This window comes from Cucumis melo, chromosome 8, assembly GCF_025177605.1.
Source record: "Cucumis melo cultivar AY chromosome 8, USDA_Cmelo_AY_1.0, whole genome shotgun sequence".
NCBI classification, from domain to species: domain Eukaryota; kingdom Viridiplantae; phylum Streptophyta; class Magnoliopsida; order Cucurbitales; family Cucurbitaceae; genus Cucumis; species Cucumis melo.
In genome coordinates this window covers 16,833,255-16,856,639 of record NC_066864.1, presented here as the reverse complement: position 1 = coordinate 16,856,639, position 23,385 = coordinate 16,833,255, and the positions used below count along the sequence as shown (strand labels likewise).

Here is a 23,385-nt window from a genome sequence, read left to right as displayed (position 1 = left end):
TTATCTACTAACATTAAAGATGACCGACATTAAAGGCCTTCAATAACACCTTCAAAGATGTCGGTTTATAACCGACATTGAAGGCCTTTAATAACTCTCGCAAAGATGTCGGTCGCCAAGTGACATTAAAGGCCTTTAATGTCGGTAAGGCTAGATTTCTTGTAGTGATTTTTATGAATTGCATATTATGTTAAATTTATACATTAAGACATGTCTTCTAAAACTCAAGAATCTCTTAAAGATCACTTTGAAAAACTAAGACTTGTGATCGACCTCGGTATAACTCAATTTATAATCCTCTATGTTGGATAAAAATGATCAAAGGTTGGGATCAAACTACCACCACAGATGTTTGAACTTTTAGTTTGCCATCTAAAAATTATTTAGAACAAACACACAGTGCATGTTCTTCAATGAAAATTCTTCATATTGTTTTATGAAGTTTGATTAAAGAAAAAACTATACTAACAAAAAGAAAATCAAACTAACAATAAATTTTAAAAAACAAAAGTAGTGCAGGGACTTAAATAATAAAAAAGAAAAGATCTGGGACCAAGATGTGACAAACCTATGAACGGCGGCAGACGAACTTGTTGGAGCGGACGAACAGTTTGCAATGAACGGCGGCTTCCGATGAACGGCGGACGAATTGCGATGAACGGCGGATAGCTTGCGATGAACAATGGCTTGCGATGAACGGCAGATGAACACAACAGATGAAAGAGGGAATTGGGACTTGCGATGAACGGCGGACGAACGCAACAGACGAAAGACTGAATGGGGGCTTGCGATGAACAACAGACGAAAGCAACAAACGGAAGTGTAAAGTATTTAAAATTAAAAAAAAAAACAAAAATTATAAGTTTTTTTACTCTTTCTTATTCTTGACACTTTTTTATGTTACTTGACAGTTTTTATTAAAATTGTCAAGTATATCAATTATAAAAGTGTCAAGTAAACCTAGTTTTGTAGTAGTGTTCAGCAGACCAGATGATTCAATGTTGCCGACACGGATTGAAGACGCATTTGACGTAGATGACGACATGACGATGATGTAGCAGAGATAGATCAGGATAATGCTTAGTTTGTAAATCAAAATTTTAATTCATATAATGTAGAATTATATAAAAATGCATTTTTATTTCCACCAAAACCATGACGATAGTACAAACTTAAAGTGAAAAATAATCCTTGAAAGCTTAAAAAAAAGTCACATAAAGATATACAAACTTTTTTTCCAAAATTTGTTCAATTAATATAGCTTAAAATATACAATCAAATATTTTAATGAATTATTTTTATTTCTAGGAAGTCGTGTGTGTATTAAAAATAAAAAATGGTCGAGAAATGTGAAAAAGTATTACATATTACTTCCAAGCATCACATGTAATAATTGGCTTGGATCTAAAAAATTCTTCCACTTAATCCATAAGCACCTCTAATACCAAATCATAAAGACCAACCAAGAAGCTTTTAAAGATTATGTATAGAGTCACAAGTAAAACATGTCATTTAAGGTGTGATACTTGGAAGTCACATAAATATGGTAGTTATTATTTTTATGTGTATAGTCACATAAACTTTGTTTTTGAAGGAAATCGTATACTAGGTAAACAATTTCCTTTAATCCAGTCACAAACCAACATGTGTCAAACTAGTCAATGTACGAGGGACTTAGAATAATGTACCACAACTTCCTTCATATTTTGGGGTTATACCCTATTTCAACAATTTCTTTTCATGCTACCCTATTTTTGTCATTATTTAAAAGAAAAACATTATTTTTCAAAATAGTCCAATTTAAGGGTCTTTTTAAAAACTAGAACAAAACGCAAAAATATTTATATGGCATAGAACAATTTTCAAAAAGGAAAAAGTCCACAATCCCATAACGCGAAAGAACCAAAATACCTTGCAATTAATCGGCCACACATGTGCGAAAAATGATCTAGTGTCCAGTTTAAATGATCTTGTACCCTTGTATCCAGTCTAAATGAGCCTGTATTTTTGTACCCAGTCTAAACGATTTTCTATCTCTATACCCAGTCTAAACAATCTTGTACCAAATCTAAACAATCATTTGAATATATCACTTATGTACTAGTGATAGTGATCTATCTTTGACTATCTAAAATGGACGATTGATCGTTTAGGTATTGGTAAATAGTGAAAAAATAAGAAAAAAATGAAAATGAAGAAGAATAATACAATACTTGATTAATGTAAAAAAAAATAAGGAAAAAAGTATTGTCTTTTGGAAAAGAGAACGCCGAAGATGAGAGATGACAAAGAAGAAAAAAATTCTTGAAGAGGAGATAGAAATTCTAAAAGGGCAAATTTGGAATTTATGAAAAATCTTCATGGACTTTTTTTTATTTTTTATTTTGTTATACCTACCTTAAATATTTTCAGTTTTGTTCACGTATCTGTAAATTAACCCCAATTTATTTATTTAGTTGTACATATATAGTGGAAAAGATAGCTGAATTCAACCAAGGTAAACCTTGGTTGAAATTCGAGTTATTTTTATTCTGTTTAGTAACAATTTGGTTTATGGTTTTTAGTTTTTGAATATTTAATCTATTTTCTCTATAATTCTTACCTTGATGTGCATCATTTTAAAGTACAATGATCAAATTCTTTACTTAGTTTCCAAAAAAACCAAAACAAGTTGGAGCATTTTCAAAAATAACAAAATATTGAATGTATTTACAAAATATTGCAAAAACCATCAAACTCCCTAAAACGTATTAAAAAATTATTTACTTTTGCTATATTTTGTAAATAGTTTTAGTTTTTTACTTTAATATATCAATTTTGAAAAATTGAATATTGTTTAAACTATGGTTTCATTTTATGAAATTTTAATAGAGATCTTTTCAAAAATATAACAAAACCGAAAAATATTTACACCATATAAAAAAATTCCAAAAATGGAAAAAGTCTGCATGCCCACAATATAAAATACAAAAATGGCTCGTCAACCATGCCGTCAATAACGTTTGTAATATATTTGATATACGATCGTTTCGATTTGGCTATTGTTTGGTACACGATCGTTTAGATTTGGTCATTTAGATTTGGATAGAAAAATCTAAACGATTTATTTTTTTTCAATTCTACCGTTTAATTTCGGTACACATGTAATGCCCCAAAGTATGTAATTTGAAGTTTAATTACTTTAAGTTTAATTTTGACTACGTTGAAATTATTGATTTTTGTAGAAATTATAATTAATTGGATATTTTGGAAAAATATCTAATTAATTATTTGAAATTTGGAAGTTAATGATTGAAATTTTTTGTTTTAAGTGAATGTTATTGGTTGTAATTTTGGTGAATTTGGGGTAATTATATATATATATATATATATATATATATATATATATATATATATATATATATATATATATATATATATATATAAAATTAATATTAAGAGAATGATTAAATAATTATATTAAGTATAATATAATTATTAGAAATTGATTTATTATTTTGGAAAGATAAAGTGATGTGATTGGAGAGAGAGAATATTGAAGTTTAAAGAGGGGATTTGATGGGTTTTAAATGAAGAGGGAGAAGGTTGAGATTTATTTTGTTTTTTGTAATGGAATAAGGGAAAATGAAAAGAAAAAAAAATAATGATAATAATATTTTATTTATTTAAAGAAGTCCTCGTAAAGCATGAAAGGAAAAAGAAATTTACTCATCTTCCTCCTTGAAATCCTAGCCACCGTCGACGTCCCTCTTCCTCCAACCACTGCCGTGCACTAGTTGACTGCCATTCCTCCTCCGCCTCTGTCGGTCTTCTCCGCTCATCTTTCCACCATGCAGTAGCGCCGTCAGTTGAGTCGGTTTTTCTTCGTGCAACCAAAGAGCAAGTCGATCTGTGCATCTGTCGTGTCAGTCGTCGTTCGCGAACCACCACGAGCGTCGCCGATCGTCACAAGCCTCACGTATGCCTCCAGTTTTTGCGATTCGTCAGCCGTTCGCCCGAGCCGTACAACTCGTCCGCATCAGTCGAGCCTATCCCGAGCCGCCCTCTTCTCTTCAGCCGCACACGAGTCGTCCGCCAACCGTACACCAACTGCAACCATCCACAAGCCACCACCCATTTTCTGAGTTGTCTAGCCTATTCGTTGAGTCGCCAAGCCAAGCCACCAAGTTTTTTTTTTTTTTTGGTATTTTCCCCTTATTTTCGGTAAGTTTGATTGGGTTTTGGTTAATGCCAAACAAAGATTAATTTTGGATTCTAAATAATTTAATATTGGATTATTTTTTTTATAAAAGACTGGTTAGATCAAATTAGGAGCTGGTGCTGTGAAATTTTTCCCCAATTAAGGTTGAATTGGAATTCAACCTCAACTTTGGTAAGTTGAATTAAATAGAATTTTTTATCCTTGAGCAACTGTTAGTTGAGTTATTGAACTTAGTATATTCTACCCTTATTGTTTAGGATTTTCTTGAGAAGCTTGACATTGCTATTAGGGATATTTTTGTATTAAGCTAATCTCCAGGTAAGAGATTTTCCATTATGCATTGATGTAGCTAAAATACATAATGTATTGATAACTAAGTTTAGGTTTATGATGACTGATAGTTACGACTAAGTTTAGGTTTATAATGACTGATAGTTATGACTGAGTTTATGTTTATGATGACTGATAGTTATGACTGAGTTATATTGATGGTGATGATTGATGATGTTGATGTTAATGCATGAAATATTAATCTCATGATTAAGAATACTATGATTAATATTCATGTCATGCTTATGATATTATGTTATGCTACATGTTAATCTATATATAGGTTGTTCAGTTAACTTTATCTATTAGAGTCGTACCTACATGGGTGTCCCTCAAGATCACCACCTTTTTTATGACTGTGTAGTCCGACGGGATCACCAGTCCAATATGAGATGATATGTTATGAGTGACTCGACGGAGTCACTCATAGTTCGATTGTTTTAGTGTTTCTTTCGAGTTCACTAAATACCAGTTTGTCCTAGGTGTTCCTTTGGGTTCACCGAAGACCAGAGATATTCCTATGGGATCCCATATCGCGCGTGTTTGGGAACGTGCCAATTTAGGGGTACCACTTTACGAGACTGTAATAGGAAGTTAACAAACACCTAGTGGGACTAGTAGTAGGTCCCTTACTGAGTATATTTTTTATACTCACCCTTTAATGTTTAACTTTTTCAGGCAAAGATAGAGGTAGAGGTAGAGGGAAGCTGGCGAATGATAAGAAGTGACCATGACATGCCATAGGAAAATGTTTTGCTTCCGCCGTTACATTTATTAGTTTGAGTTCAGTATTTTTCAGTATTTTTTATTATTTATTACTTGTTTAAAATTAGATAGGGTCTGAGCTAGGATTTCATTTTTTAGAAATGTATTTCTACATAAATTAGTTATTTATAATTTTAATGAGTATTTGAGGTTTTAATTAGGAAAATTAGTTATTTTTCCATTTGATTTTAAAAAGTTTTATTATCTTTTAAGTAGTAATGACTTCAACTTAGTATAAAGAGTTGGGTCGTTACAATACGATTGTTTAGATTTGGTTGTTTAGATTTAGCTAAACGAATTTTTTTCAAGATTCGTTGGGTACACGATCATTTATTTTTTCAAGATTATTTGGTAAATAATCGTTTATTTTCTTTACACAATTGTTTGGATTTGGATACTTCAATCTATGCGATCTTTTTTCAAGATTCTTTATATACAATATCTTTTAGATTTGGTTACCTTAATCTAAATGACGTAAAAGAGAGGATGATAAGAAAAAAGACGATGGAAAGAAATTGCGTGAAAAAAACAAAGAGAAAAAAAGAAAGATGATAAAGAAAGAAAAAAGATTTGATCCAAATCTAAACAACGTAAAAAAAAAAAGAAAAGATAAAGACAATGGAAAGAAACCGCAGCGAAAAAAAAAAAGAAAGTGAAGAAAGACAAAATAAACCGTAGCGAAAAGGAGAAGAAAGATGGAAGGGTAAATTTGGAATATTTAAGAAATGACTAACTTTATGGTCTTTGTTACACGGACCGTAAATATTTTACTAGTTTGTTATATTTTTTAAAATTAACCATTTTAATAAATATTTCAAATCTATTATTTTCTTATATATTTGAAACTTTTATAATTTTGTAATAAATATTAGGTTAATTTTCATAAATATAACAAATCAGCAAATTATTTATTGCTCGGGTAACAAAGTGAAAGAGCTAATGAAGTTGGCCATTTTTTTTAAAATATTTCAGGTTTGCCCTTCCTTTTTATGGTCTTTCTTCTCTTCCTCTCTGCCAATTTTTTCTTTTTAGTGTCTTTTTCTCTTTTTCTTCTACAATGGTTTTTTAAAATATTTATGTTTGCCCTTTCGTTCCATCTTTGTCATGCAATTTTTATTTTCCTTTCCATCTTCTTTTTCTTTTCTTCTGCAATTTGTCTTTTATTTTTTTTTCAAACTGTTATTTTGTTCAAAATCATGTACCAAATATAAAAGATCGTGAAAAAAAATCATTGGGATATTGGATAGCCAACTATAAACAATAGTTTAGAAAATCATTTAGATTTGGGTATTTAAACGGTCAAATCTAAATGACGTTTAGATTTGGGTAGCCAAATTTAAACGATCAAATCTAAATGATCATGTACCAAATATAAACGACTGTGTACCAAATCTAAACGATCGTGTACCAAAATATGTTGAAAAAAATCATTTAGATTTGGCTACCCAAATTTAAACAATGAAATATAAATGATCGTGTACTAAAGAATAGCTAAATCTAAACGATCGTATAACAAAGAATAGCCAAATTTAATCGATTATGTACTAGAGAATCTTGAAAAAAAAATTGTTTAGATTTGGGTATTGTGTATGAAAGAATAGTCAAATCTAAATGATTGTTTACCAAATATACTACGCTCGTTGGGTACCAATTAATCACGGGTCATTTTAAGTATTTTTTATTATGGACTTGCGGGCTTTTTTCGTTTTCGAAATTGTTCTATACTGTGTAAATATTTTGCCGCTTTGTTATATTTTTTAAAATACTCCTATATATTATTAAATTTAAGTATTGCACCCTATATTTTGTATTCATATAAATGTTCATTTGTAGATTTAATTTTGTCAAACAAATCTCACCAAAACGTCTAAAATTTTAATTTCAAAATTTCAAATACGTACAAATCTAAAATTTTGTCAAACAAAACTCACCAAAATGTCAAACAAATATGTACAAATCTCTAAAATTTCAAAATTGTGTCAAACAAATCTCTAAAATTTTAATTTTGTATCTCATAAGCAAAAATGTCTAATAATCAATGAAGCTTCAATGCTCTATACAAATAGGTTTCAAGCATATTAAAAAATTTTAAGTTAAATATTTTATTGGACAAAAAATTAAGTTTGCATCTAATTTAAAGTTAACTTTTAATTTGATAAGTAATAATCAGTATATGTATGCGCAGTATAGATTTTATCAATGATCATACTTATATGAAACAGAATATATTTTTAAAGTTCAAGAACTATATGAAAATATGCCATTGTTTGTATATTAGCTGTTAGGCTCGTTTTGGTGATATTATAACTTTATATAAACTTATGCCCCTAGATGAAATCCTATGAATTTGCCATCGGTGAGTTGTGCTTGCTTTGACACAAGAACATACATTTCTATAAATAATTGGTGAATCTAATAATGTTCCTACCATCATTAGCCGATCTACATGAGGCTGGTCGATATTCATGAGGTTGAGCGTTACAAAAATGTAATTGAACATTTTCCCAATATTTGTAAGATCGGTTAAGATATATGGTGGACCATCAGTTCTCTCATATTTTTAATTCATATTAGGTATCCAAATTATCCTTGTAAGGTGATTAGACAGTTCGATTTTAAACAAGATACCCGTCAGAATGCAATACTGAGGTCATACCTGCACAACATTGACTTGAGAAATACGGATTAGCTAGACATGGTCGCGCATTCAGTTGTGTAGAGGCAATCTTAGAGAAGATTTATTGATCTATTGTGATGGAAGCTTTGATTCAGCAATTCGATAGAGATGTGACCTAAGAATACATAAACTAGTATAGTAATATTACTAGGTTCTACATCACTCAACTAAGTGTAGGTGTGGGTTAGCTTGTACATATTTAAATATTGTATAATTAGATTAAATTATATACTAAATTAAATATTTTCTAATTTTTTGTTTTTGCAATTCACAAAGATCGTACAACATTAGACTTTATGATGTTGCAGATGATCCACAACAAGTTCTTGATATATTCGATAATAATAAGAGGTACACGGAAGAGCTAAATAATATATACAATGTATCTATTGTACCTCCTCCAATTCATAGGGGATGTGTTTAAGTGGAAGAAATTGAACTGGATGAGGTTTACCATAATGTGGAAGAAAAGCCTCATATGACACAGACCTAGAGCCAGACTTGTTATGGTTGTCTGATGACGATGATGCTAGCATTTGTCATAGGGTATTATGATTTAAAGGTCGGTACAGGATATTTTGATTTAAAAGTCGATCCATCTTCTTTATACATGGATGCCAATCTCCAAACATTGATTTTTAAATTAATTTTTAAATAGATGTAAAATATTGATACAAACATTTAAATATAGATTTAATTTTTTCATTTACAAATTATTTAAAAAAACGGTTAAACAATCATCTTTTAAATTCAATTATAAAAAAATATAATTATAAATTTTCATAGAATTTGAAAACAAATGGAAGAGAATTGCAAATTTCGCTATACATTTATATTAAATACAAATTAAAAAATAAGAAATTTGAGAACATGGGTTAAGGTCAAAAGGATGGTGTTTAGGTCGGGTTTTCAACTAACCACATTTGTTGAAATTAATTTAAAAATATCATGGGCTTACCTGGTTAAACTCATAACAAAAGAAAGGATGTGTATGTCATGGGTTGGGTTAATCTGCATAGGAGGAGAAAGAGAACCCATGATATAGGAGAGAAAGTATATGTCATATGTTGAGTTCTCTCTCCTGTATAGGTTATGAATTGATTCCATGACATAGCAGAGAGTGTATAATTATGAGTTGCACAAATCTCTAAATATTTCATAAACCATCCTATTTTTCTTTTTCTTTTTCCCAAAAACAACAATATTCATCCAAAATTTCCTAAATGAAATGCAACATCATCAATAAATTTATTTATCAAGGGTCAAACATACAATAGAGCAATTTAAACATATTTTAAGAACTCCAAGGACAAAACCGACACACTCAATATAGACCAAGAGTGTATATTGTCCTCCTTGATTTTATTCAAACATTTTCTACTTTTATTCCCCTCATAAGACTTAGATGATGTAGACCATGATGCCATGGTTAGTAGGCAAGAGTTTTTCATATTGAGCTTAAGAGTTTCCATGTCTTGGTAGATGTTGTATCTTGCACTTCAGCTTTACGTTTTTCTAGGGTGAGTTGAGTCGGTGTTCTTACTTGCTCTTCATAGGTTAGACTGACTTTTCTTCCTTGATCTGTAGTAGAAACTTTATGCTCAATCACATTAAAATACGTATGCAATTGGCCAGGTGGCGTTTTTGTATTTGCAAATGCAAACCTTCCCATTGTCTCTAATGTAAATGTGTCGATAGCAGAGTCGGTTGTACTACTCATCGTAACTATATCTTATTGATATTTTGAAGCTAATAAAAATTTTATAACTCTGGTTTATGCTCTCCACCTAAAGTTGTAGCTTAATATTTATAGAATTATGGGTTGGAAGGATAGACATGACTAAATTAGAATTGGATTCTTTGACCGTAGACTTTTTACAAATTCTTTAACTTCGATATCTATCCAAGGGTTTAATAGTTAAACATGGGGTATATGTGTGCTGTCTTGATTATATAGATAGCTCTGAATCAATTCTCTTTAGCTCAAAATATTCTTAGTTATCTTAACTAAAGGGTATAACGGTTTTGTCCACTAAGCATTTTTTTTACTTCTAAGAATCGTATTGAACATACCAACACATGCATAAATCAAACAATTTGATTTCATTTGGATCAATTTTAGTTTGCTTGTTTGGATGTGCATGCATTATCCTTAGTCGTATTTGCAGGTATTTCACGTGGTATTTATTTAGCATGAAGTTTAGTCAATATAATTTATGTTCTTTATTGTGTAGGACGAACTCAACAAAAAGAGATCCACTATATACTAAACTATGTGTATGTAATATTCAATGGAAGATAAAATATTTGTATATGTAAAATTGTAATTTAACATGAAATTATACCCTGCTGTTCTCACAATATTGTTGGTAACATAATAGAATAGAATTCTAAAATATAATATATTCATTAATCACCTAAATAAACAGAACTATGATTATATGTTTAATTTAGTTCATAAACTTTTAAAAATAAAACTTGTTGGCCCTCTATTTTGAAATTTGTAACAACTTGCTCAGCTTAAATGTTAATAAATAAAAATCTAGTCCACATTTTTTTTGGTTGACATTTATGATAATTTAGTGTCAGGTGTTAACTTTCACTATCTAACAACATAGTTTTTATAGTTTATAAGAAAATATTAATTTTCGACAAATTATCAGTTTACATGTAGATATTTATTTCATTATATTTTAATATTATTTGTGACAATAACAGCTAGATAGTTACAAGTTGCAAACTATATAAATAAATTGGTTCAAAAACAATTACTACAAATTTAAAAGTTGACAGAATGAATTGTTACCGCTACCAGAAAACCAATGTTTTTTAAAGTTTGTTCGAAGTCAAGTATCACTGTTCTTCAGGTTAAAAAACAAATTGTGAAAACGAGTGCACGGAATGTTAGTTCAAAAAAATGTTGTGAAAACAAGTGCACAGACTGTTAGTTCATGACCACAAAAAAGGATCAAGAATATTAACATTTGAAACAAATGAAAGGTAAAGAATAACATTAATTCTTCGTGACATGTAAGAAATATCAAAAACAATTGTACTTTATATGTGAAAAACGTCCAAATATTTTTTGCTTGATATGAAAACAATTTGAAGTATCCACAGTCAATGCTCCTCATTTGTAAATGACACAACAATAAAAAACCATTAAAAAAAATTTATAAACATAAGTATTGTTGGTTAACAAATAACCTTTTCCAGAAACTGTACTAATCGTTATAGAGTGATAAATAAGAGGATTGAGAAAAACAAGTATCATAGAAAACCATAGCAAACTCTTCCATCATGATACTGTCAAAATAGTCATGTAGTGTCGAAACCGCTTCACTAGAACATTTCATTAGAACGGCGAAACCTGCAAAACAGAAATTCGTCAATTCTTGGGCTAAGTTGCAGAACTCGCTTTCTTTAAGACGTTTCACGGCTCTGCTTTAGGTGCAAGAAATTGTTAGCCCCATCATTTCCATAATAAAATAGCCATCTGCATCGGTGGAAACAACACTTGGACTCACTGAAATACCAACACTCAAGAAAGAACACTTACTGCACTAAAAAAAAAAAAAGAAATAAATACAAAGGTTGTTTTCGTTGTGAAGAAGAAGAATGTGAGAGAAAGAGGCTTTTGTTGTTGTTTTTGTATAAAAGAAAGGGAGAGAGAGTGGGTTTTTATAGGGGAAGTGGGAGGGGTAAGGGTGTAATAATAATATTAATGTGCGGCCACAAATGATTCACATTTTTTAAGGAGGTAAAATAGGGAGTTTTTCCCGTTCTCCATCATTGTTGAGAAAGATTCAATAACTTCCTATTTTTGGCCATTAATCTTTTATTATTATTCTTTTTTTTTTCACCAACAATCCTCCAGTTGAAAAAACTTTGAACATATTTTTATCAAGCAATATCTATCTATGTAATACTGTGCTTAAACAAAGGTGTCTTACGACTTGAACCTTGACGTAGGGACAATGATCAGAATATTGTAAAGTAACTCTTGGTTTTGAACTTTACCTCTAAAAGCATTGAACACACAGCATTATTCGAGTGAAATTCTAAATGGCCTGTGCTTTAAGGCCTCATACGTATTTCCCAGTTTAGTGAACGCTCTAGAGAATTTGCCTAAAATTCCATAGGAAGTGGTTATCACTTCCACATCCACAAATATGAATCTATTAGGAGTACTCCTGTAGCTAGGTATCCCAGTTGACATCAAGTATAGAATTCATTAAGAACTAAGTTCAGCCTTTTCATTTGCTTTAAGATGTCATGCTAATCATAAGAATGGAACTCCTAGGTGTTGTAGCATGATTCTCTTTATATCACTTGTGATCAATTATTACCCATTGAACTTGATTCATGGGTTCTCCAGTCTTTCAAGTTGGGTTTGGCTTACAAGCAATTCGTGTTGCTATAGGCTTGAGTCCCATTCTTTCTGAGGTTCTGAAAACCTTCTCTTTAGCTAGCTCGTTCATAAAAAATGATCAGCGAAGTTATCATCAGTCCGTACGTGATCCACTATAACTACACAAATAGTGAGAAACTTTTTAATTGTACCATGCTTACAACGTATTTGTTGTCTCTTGCCATTGTTATAACGATTCTGAATTTTTGTGATAGTTGTAGTACTATCGAAATGGATCAGTATGGCTGGTATCTGTCACGACCCAACTCCTTATACTAAGCCGAGGTCATTACTAATTAAAAGATAAATAAAATTTCTTAAATTAAAAATAGAAAATAAAACAAAACCTCAAATATTCATTAAAATCATAAACAAATGTATGTAGAAATAAATTTGAATAAAATCCTAACTTGGGCCCTATCTAGTTTCAAAAGGAGAAAGTTAATAAAAACAAATACATAAATGTTGAAGTCTAAATAAATAACATAAGGCGGAAGCAAAAGTGTTTCCTACGGCTCGCCACGGTCACTTATTGTCATTCGTTAGCTTCCCTCTGCCTTTACCTCTACCTCTGCCTGTTAACTTCCTATTAGAGTTCTGTAAAGTGGTATCCCTAATTAAACTCACACGTTTTCGAACACGTGTGATCTGTGATCCCTTAGGAACATCTCTGGTCTTCGGTGAACCCAAAGGAACACAGAGGACAAACTGGTATTTAGTATATCTGAGGAAAATACTAAGACAATCAGGCTGTGAGTAAGCCCATCGAATCACTCATAATCATGTCTATGTCATACTGGACTGGTGATCCCGTCGAACTACACAGTCATAAAAAGGTAGTGATCCCGAGGAACACCCATGTGGGTACGACTCTAATAGCTAAAGCTAACAGCATAATCTATCCATAATGTGTAACATAATATGCATCATCATAAACATGGCATAAGTATCGATCATATCATTCTTAATCAAACATCGTCATCAAAGACATAAAACAGTCGTCATCATCAATATCCTACCAGTTATAAACATAATATCAGCCATCATCATCAATCACCCATTTAATGACAGTCATTATCAATAGCATCAAGTTATGCTGTAACAACCTAACTCCTTATACTATACCGAAGTCATTACTAATTAAAAGATAAGTAAAATTTCTTAAATTTAAAAATGGAAAATAAAACAAAACCTCAAATACTTATTAAAAAATCATAAACAAATGTATGTAAAGATGAAATTAAATAAAATCCTAACTTGGGCCCTATCTAGTTTTAAGGAAAAAATAAATAAAATAAAATAAAATAAAATAAAGTAAAAAGTGCATTCGATCAATGTCATAAGGCGGAAACAAAAAGATCCCTATGATTCACCATGGTCACTTTTTGTCATTCTTTAGCTTCCCTCTACTCTTACCTCTACCTCTGCTTGAAAAATTAAACAAGAAAGAGTGAGTATAAAAATATACTCAATAAGGGACCCACTACTAGTCCCGTTAGGTGCCTGTTAACTTCTTATTAAAATCCTGGAAAGTGGTACCCCTAAACTGGCACGTTCCCGAACACGTGCAATCTGTGATCCCATAGGAACATATCTGGTCTTCGGTGAACCCAAAGGAACACCTAGGATGACTGGTCTTTAGTGTACTTGAGGGAAACAATAAGAAAATCGGGTCGTGATCCTGTCGAATCACTCATAATCATGTCTATGTCTACGTCATATTAGACTGCTAATCCCGTTGGACTACACAGTCATAAAAGGTAGTGATCCCGAAGGACACCTGTGTGGGTACTACTCTAATAGCTAAAGCTAACAGCACAATCTAACCATAACATATAACATAACATACATTATCGTAAGCATGACATAAATATCGATCATGTCATTTTAATCAAACATTGTCACCAGAGACATAACACAGTCATCATCATCAATATACTACAAGTAATAAATATATTAACAACCATCGTCATCAATCACCCAACGTCATGACAGTCATTATCAATAGCATTAAGTCATGCATCTTAGCTAACATTAATGCGTAACCATAAAATACCTGCGGTCTCTTAAATTTATTTCAAGGGTCTAGTAGTAGAATCTCTTACCTGGAGATTAGCTCAAACAAAAATTATTCTAACAGTCACGGTCAAGCTTCCCAACAATGAAGTCCAAAGTTAAAGCTGAACTCAATTTTATCCTTGGTTTAGGAAAATTCTACAGCACAACTCCCAACTGACCTATCATAAAAATAATTCAATTAAATTATTTAGGGTCCAAAAATCAATATTTGTTGAGCACTATCCAAAACCTAACTCAAACTTACCAAAAATAGGTAAAAAGCCAAAAATAAGCTCGGTGGCTCAATATGGCTTGGCTAAGGGAAAATTTGCTAGGTGGCTCAACTGAAGGAAAACAGACGGCTCGGCTTGGTAGGGAAACGACTCAACTGAAGGTGAACCAACGACTCGACTCGACAGGGAAAACGGCTCGGACTCACGCAGGTGGCTGGCACGGCTCGACTGAAGGTGTGCGCATGGCTTGGCGAGGCACGGCTCGGATGCGTTGCACGACTGGGAACGACGCGTGGCTGACTTGTGCTAGCTTCGGACGACGACTGATGGTACGCGACAGAAAGCGACGGGTACTTGGCGGACGACGCAACAAAAGCGGCTAACGCGGCTAGGCTTCAACCGCGACGTGCGAACGACAAACAACTGGATGGGATGACTTACGGTGGCTAACGAAACTCGAATGGCGGTCGATTGGGATTCGACGGCGACGCATGAACGCTAAGGCGAGGACGGAGGAAAACAGACAGAGACGGAGATGGCTCGGCTTCGGGTTTCGATCGACGACGGAGACGTTGATAGACGAAAGGAGATGGCGCAGGTGTGGGTCGGTGATTGGCTAGCTTATGGAAAAAAAAAAAGACAGCGACGACACAAGGGTTTTTAGGGTTAGGGTTTTCCTCTCTCTTTTTTTTCTTCCCAATGAAAGAGATGGCACAACTCCCCATGCCACATTTAAACAAAATAATAATTATAATATTATTATTATTTTATTTTAACTTATCCTTTTTTCTCCTTCTTTCCCCAAATAACCATCCAAATCTTCTCCCACTTCATTTAAAACCCATCAAATCTTCTCTTTAAACTCAAATTTCTCTCTCTCCAATTCAATCACCTTTATCTTTTAAAAAATAAATATCCTTACCTAATTATATTATTCACATAATATAATTATTTTAACTTAAAAATCAATTAATTATACAATCAAATATATGCTAATCAAATTTTCTTAAATGTAAACAATTATATATTTTTTCAAAATATTTAATAAGTTCCAATAAAATTCAACAATTAAATAACACTCAAAGTTCAAAAAATTTAAACTTAAGATAATTAAAAAATAAATTACCTTAAATTTGGGGCGTTACAATTTTCCCTCCTTTAAGAAATTTTCATTCTCAAATGTTCTAATCCACGAACAGTTCAGGGTACTGGGCTCTCATGTCATCCTCTCTCTCCCATGTGACCTCTTCAGCTTCGTGGTTTCGCCAAAGAACTTAGACTAGTGCAATTCCCCTATTACAAAGCATATTGACCTCTCTTGCCAAAATTTCAATGGGTTGCTCTTCATAGCTCAAGTTCTCATCCATTTGCAATGACTTAAAGTCAACTACATGTGTTAGGTCTACGACATACTTCCTCAGCATAGAGACATGGAATACGTCATGTACAGCAGAAAAATGCTGGAGGTAATGTCAAACAATAAGCTACGGGGACAGTCCGCTCAAGTATCCCAAATGGCCCTACAAAACGTGGACTTAGCTTCCCCTTCTTCTCGAACCTCAGAACACCCTTCATAGGTGCTACCTCCAGAAAAATCATGTCTCCCATATCAAACTCAAGATCCTTACGCCGTTCGTCAGCATAACTCTTCTGCCTGCTCTGTACCGTCAACACACGAGCTCTAATCTTCTGTATGACTGCATTGGTGGTCTGAACTAATTCAAGGCCCAACATTCTCTGCACACTAACTTCACCCCAACATATAGGAGATCTACAACACCTACCATATAGAGCCTCAAACGGTGCCATGCCAATTGTCTCCTGGTAACTGTTATTATAGGCAAACTCCATTAAATGCAAATGAGAGTCCCAACTCCCTGAAAACTCTAGCACACAAGCTCACAACATATTTTCCAAAATCTGGTTCAACCTCTCTGTTTTACCATCAGAGGTTGAAAGGTTGTACTGAAATCTAACCTCGCACCCAATGCAAGCTGAAGTCCTTTCCAGAACTTTGATGTGAAACGAGCATCTCTATAAGAAATGATAGATATAAGCACTCCATGCAGTCTCACTATCTCGGTCATATATAACTGTCCCCACTTACTGGCAGTGTAAGTGGATTTCCCTAGAATAAAGTGCAATCCAGATCACCATATAGCCCTTTAGAGTCCTAGGCAATCTTGTAATGAAGTCCATCGATACGCTCTCCCATTTCCACCATGGCACACTCAAGGTTTGCAACAAACCTGCTGGCCTCTGTCTTGGTGCCTTCACTGCTGGCATACTAAGCACCTACTAACGAAGTCTGCCACTTCTCTCTTCATATATCGCCACCAGTAGACTCGCTTCCAGTCCTGGTACATCTTTGTATTGCTAGGATGCATAGAGAATGGGGAGCTATGGGCCTCAGTCAAAAGCTCCCTCTTAACTGCACTATCCATTGGGACACATAAATGCCTCTCATACATAAGTCCACCATCAGAGGATATAGGGAACTCTTTTGCTTGCCCTACTTCTACCAAGAAACGCTTCTCATTTAGCTGAGCAACAATAATCCTCTACCTCAAGGTTAGCTGTACTGACAACTGAGCCAATTGTGAAGTAACTTCTCCCACTGAAATTGCAATCTCAGCTCTTTCAAAGTCTCTAAGCAAAGGAGCTTGCTTGGTGATAAGCGCTGCTGAATGTAACACCTTTCTACTAAGTGCATCAACTACCACGTTCACCTTACTTGGGTGATACAAAATTTCGAAGTCATAATCCTTTACTAACTCCAGCCATCTCCTCTGTCTCATGTTCAACTTCTTCTGGGTGAAGAAGTATTTCAGGCTCTTGTGATCAGTAAAAATCTGTATCTTCTCACCATACAAGTAGTTTCTCCATATCTTCAATGCAAAACCCGCTGCTGCCAACTCTAGATCATGGGTAGGGTAGTTCTGTTCATGACTCTTCAACTGACGAAAGGCATAAGCAACTACCTTACCTTGTTGCATCAAAATACAACCCAATCCTTTCTTAGAGGCGTCATTGTAGATCATAAAACTTCCAGACCCATATGGCACTATAAGGACTAGCGCAGTCACAAGCTTTTTCTTAAGCTCCTGGAAACTACTCTCACATGTTGGGCTCCAAATAAAAGGAGTCCTCTTTCTGGTCAACTGAGTCAACGGACTGGCTATACGAGAGAAATCTTCCACGAACCTTCTGTAATAACCTGCTAAACCAAGGAAACTACGAACTTCGCTAAGTGTAGATGGTCGAGGCTAATTAGTAACAACTTTAATCTTCGTTGGGTCTACCGTAACTCCCTCATTGGATACTAGATGGCCAAGAAAAGATACCTTATTCAGCCAGAACTCGCACTTAGAAAACTTAGCGTATAGTTTATTGGCTCGAAGAGTCTTTAAAACCTGATGAAAGTGCTCCTCATGCTCAGCCTCTGTCTTGGAGTAAACTAAGATATCGTCGATAAAAACTATAACAAAAGTGTCTAAGAAATCCTTAAACACCCAGTTCATTAGATCCATAAATACAGCAGGAGCATTTGTCAAGCCAAAAGACATTACAATAAACTCGTAATGTCCATATCTGGAACGGAAAGCAGTCTTAGGAATGTCACTAACTCTAATCCTCAATTGGTGATAGCCTGAACGTAAATCGATCTTAGAGAAAACAGTGGCTCCTTGTAGCTAATCAAACAAGTCATCAATCCTGGGCAATGGATAGCAATTCTTGACTGTCACCTTATTCGTCTCTTTGTAATCAATGGAAAGGCACATTGATCCATCTTTCTTCTTCACAAGCAGTATTGGTGCTCCCTAAGGTGACACACTAGGTCGTATGAAACTCTTGTCTAGTAACTTTTGCAACTGGACCTTCAGCTCCTTCAGCTCTACTAGGTATTAGAGCAGTGCCTGGCTCCAGCTCAATAGCAAAATCGATCTCCCTAGGAGGTGGAAGTCCTAGAAGCTCATCAGGAAAAATGTCAGGGTATTCTCTCACCATCGCTCAAATGACAAGGAAACTTCTGGCTCTTTAGTGTCCACTACGCTAACCAAGATACTTCAAGTACCCTGGCTGAGTAACTTACTGCTTTTCATAGCTGAGATGACTTTGGGTAGGACCACAGTCCCTGCCCCCTTAAACTTGAAACTAGCCGCTGAATGAGGGTTAAAAACTACCTCTTCACGGGAACAGTCTATACTCGCATGGTTGGCAGACAACCAATCCATTCCTAGAATTACATCAAAATCTCACATGTCAAAAAATAGCAAACTTACATCTAACACATGGTTTACTATCTCTACTTGACATGCCTTTATCTTCTCTTTAGACAACATGACATCTCTTGATGGAGTAGAAACAGATAGTATACTACCCAACGGTTCTACTTCTAAACACATTTGCCAAACAAAAACTGAGGATATGAAAGAATGGGATGACCCAGAGTCAAACAATACAAATGTCAAGTGCCCCAAGATTGGGAGCGTACCTGCCAATACAGTACCAGCTTGCTCGGCCTCCTAACGAGTAGTGGCAAGAACTCTTCCCTGTTGGGAAGTGGGAGTGTAAACCCGATATTTTCTTGGTTTAATTTCTTTAAATGTGGAAAAAAAAAAGAAAAAAAATGGAAATTAAGTGTAAATATAAATATATATATTTATATATTAAATAGTTTTATTAAATTAATTAAAGAAAAGAAAGAAAAGAAAGGACAAAAAGAAGAAAAGGAGAAGAAAATTTCATTTTCTCTTTTCTTCTTCTTCTTCTCTTCCCTTCACCGCCAAGTTTAAAGACATCCAAGTTTCCTTTATTTTTTTTTTCTTCTTTTTCCTTTTTCAATTTTCAGAGAACTTCTAAGAGAGAGTTTGGAAGAAGAAGAGAAATTTTACTAGAATTTTTAGGTTGAAGAAGAGGAGGAGAACTCAAGCAAAGTGTATCAATGGCTGAATTTTAGTTCATTCTGCACATCACTGGTTTTTAATTCGGTTTGAACTCTTCCAAAGGAATTAAGAGGTGAGATTTACATTTACTGAAAGTTAACTCATTTTTAAATAAACTTTATGAAGAACGTTGGAGCAAATTCGGATATTCATTTGGTGCTTTTTGATGAAGAAAACAGGGCAGTTGGTTTTCACTCGAAATCAGGAGGTCTCTGGTTTTTCTTGTATTTCAGAGTGTATCGGTGGAGTTAGAATCTCTATTTGGTATGGTTGGAAAGCTTATTCAATTTACTACAACTTTCATGAAGAAATTGTAAACCAACAACGACTAAAAATTGGTTAAATTGTAGGAACAAGTTAAAGAGGTCGTGTGCGCGCGATTCTGGAAGTGGTTCTGTTTTGAGGGTTATATGTGTTTATGCACGGGGAATCAGATTTATATGTCTTCAGGTAAGTTTTAGAGGATCTCAAAATGAAGAGTTTGATATAAAGAACACTCATTTTGGTTAAGTATTAAGAAAGTTATAGTCCTTTGAAGTTTATGTTAGAAATCTGGAAATTTTAGAGAATTGTTGAAATAGGATTTTATTTCTTAAGCTTTGTTTTCGTGAGCGTCATCTTTGCTGCGACATGTTATGTATATCTTTAGGAAACCAGAATATTTAGGGTTTTAATACTCGGTTGGGTTGTTGGCAGGCCGAGAAGAATTAAACCGAGCTTATAGACCAAGGATCTAGCCCAAGACTGTGAGTGACAAAACCAACTTTGAAATATTTTCCATAACTGTTATTATGATTGAATGCGATAAATGTTTATTTACGAAGCCATTAAAGGTATTTGAATTTCATGACTATTTTCAAGTATACATTTGGAGACTAGATTTCTTAAAGAAATTTATGCTAGCACGTAGATATTAAATGTTTGGAAAGTATTTAAACCACAATATTTTAAGCAAAGCATGAATTAGTATGAAGTTTTGTTTTAAGAACTACAATTTTCCACGAAAGAGCTGAGTAAAGTTCGAGCTTTGTGTAAAATTATAAGCAGGCATGTTTTAATATTTTAAGATGATTTATGAAATTTTCATTAACTACATGACTAAGATCTTGAGCCTGAGGCTAGAGATTACCGTGTGCACACTGGTTAGATTTCGTTGTTGACGTTGAGTGTACTCCGTAACAACGATGCTGTCGTGAGTGCTGGGCGGGCCCCACTACGACAAAGACGATGGGAGTGCTGGGCGGGCCCCACTACATCGTAGTGCTTGTAAACGTTGTTGTACTAGGTGTACCCTACACAACGTAGATTCGTCATGTTAGTTAAAATGCTTCGATATACTTGATATGCCTTGCTAGATTTCAATGATAAACATGCTGAGTATTTAAGGAAGCTATTCTTACTATTACACATTTACATTTACGACTTGTATAAACAGATTTATATGTGTAAAGTTTTCACGTGCTCTTATCTTTAAATTCATAGTTTTAAACTGAGTCACTCACTGAGCTTCATAGCTCACCCTTTCCAAAATGTTTTACCCATTTTCCAGGTAGAGATCGACTTCCCGGTGCCTGATAGACTGCCTTAGTCTGCGGAAGCTTCATTATCGATTGCCAGTATGTGTTTTGAGTTGGGCATAAAGTCTGTTGTGTTGTGATGTATTCACACCCTTGTATGTTATAGATACTCCACAGTTTGTATAAGCTTTAGGAGCTGTAGTTGTGTAAACTTTGTTGGTTATATTTTGATTAAGGTGTCTTTAGGTTTACTCGTGAAATCGGTAAATTTTGAGGTACATTTCATGTATGTGTTTGACTAGCCTAGGATCCGCTGTGTTTTGTGGCATGTGCAATAGTTTATATACTAGATTGGCAAGTTCATCACATGAAAGTTTTAAGCAGAGTCGACAGATACAGGTACAGAAAAGCGTTGTTCGTCGGCTTCACGCCATCTTTCGGTCTAAGGTAGCAGGTAGTCCGGGAGGGGGTGTGACAACTTGGTATCAGAGCAGTTTGCTCCATGGGAATTAAGGTAGAGCGGTTAGCTCTAAGAAGAAACTGGAAAGTAAATAATTGAACGTCAAGTTAGCTTAAAGGGAACTAGTGGAGTATGGTCTAGGTAAGGGTAGAAGTGAGTCCAATTATTATTAATACGTGAGTAGACATTTAGTATCATGCATTTGAGTTAAGTATTTATAGTATGTCTAATGTGTTGACATATTATAGGAGTCATGCCACCACGTACTGGTAGACGACGCCGGCAGAATCAGGACGGGATGGAAGGTCCTACCCAAGGTCCATCTGTAGGGGAATCTAGTACCCTAGGAGTTCGAGGTGGTGCAGGAAACGAGCAGTTTGCGAGAACAACACAGGAAATAGGAAGGCCAGATAGAGCTGAGCCTAGTGATCCAGAAAAGGCATACAGAATTGAACGGCTGAAGAAGTTAGGGGCTACAGTGTTTGAAGGTTCCACAGATCCAGCTGATGCAGAGAACTGGTTGAATATGCTTGAAAAGTGTTTTGATGTGATGAATTGTCCTGAGGAGCGAAAGGTTAGATTGGCCACATTTTTGTTGCAAAAAGAGGCTGAAGGATGGTGGAAATCTATATTAGCAAGACGCAGTGATGCACGTGCTTTAGACTGGCAGACTTTTAGAGGCATACTCGAAGATAAGTATTATCCCAGCACATACTGCGAAGCCAAGAGGGATGAATTTCTGGGGTTGAAACAAGGATCACTTTTAGTGGCTGAGTATGAGAGGAAGTATACCGAGCTTTCACGGTATGCTGACGTTATTATAGCTTCTGAGAGTGACAGGTGCCGAAGGTTTGAAAGAGGGTTTCGTTTTGAAATACGTACCCCAGTTACAGCCATTGCTAAGTGGACGAATTTCTCTCAGTTAGTGGAGACTGCCCTTCGTGTGGAGCAGAGTATAACAGAAGAGAAATCGGCAGTGGAGCTTAGTCGTGGGACTTCAACAGCTAGTGGATTTAGAGGCCGTGAGCAGCGGAGGTTCACGCCTGGGATAAATATTTCAAGCCGTCAAGATTTTAAGAATCGCTCTGGAGGCCAAGCATCGAGGAACGTGAGTTATGGTAGTGTTTTTCAGAGACAGAGCCAGAGAATACCTAGTCAACCCATTAGATCAACAGTAAGATCGCAACCAGGTCAGGAGTCCATTGCTAGTACCGTCAGGCGAATACCATGCACGAGTTGTGGCAGGAACCATCGGGGTCAGTGTTTGGTAGGTGCCGGTGTATGTTACCAGTGCGGACAGCCAGGACATTTCAAGAAATATTGTCCGCAGTTGAACATGACAGTTCAGAGAGATCAGGGAGTTGGGTCCCTGACAGTTGAGCAATCGAGAGTTTCAGTGGTTCCAACAGAGGGCACCAGTGGTGCAAGGCAAAAGGGAGTTGTTGGAAGACCGAGGCAATAGGGAAAAGTCTATGCTATGACTCAACAAGAAGTAGAGGATGCACCAGACGTTATTACTGGTACGATTCTTATTTGTAATGTACCTGCAGATGTTTTATTTGATCCAGGTGCTACGCATTCCTTTGTTTCTAGTATATTTCTGACTAAGTTGAATAGGATGCTAGAGCCTTTATCTGAGGGGTTAGCTATATACACTCCAGTTGGTGACGTTTTACTTGTTAATGAGGTGTTACGTAATTGTGAAGTTTTAGTAGAAGGTATCAGTTTGCTAGTGGACTTGCTACCACTAGAGTTGCAGAGGTTAGATGTAATTTTGGGAATGGATT

General features: G+C 34.6%; 1 protein-coding gene across 1 annotated transcript in view; it reads left to right on the top strand.

The window, feature by feature from the left end:
- The window catches only part of LOC127150502 (uncharacterized), a 68,074-nt gene extending 45,014 nt beyond the window's left edge, over positions 1–23,060 (top strand). Inside the window, exon 2 of the mRNA XM_051088362.1 lies at positions 21,171–23,060. Coding sequence (XP_050944319.1) covers positions 21,852–23,060 — 1,209 coding nt within the window. The 5' untranslated portion in view covers positions 21,171–21,851. The remainder of the gene's footprint in view (positions 1–21,170) is intronic.
- The last annotated feature ends 325 nt before the right edge of the window (positions 23,061–23,385 follow it).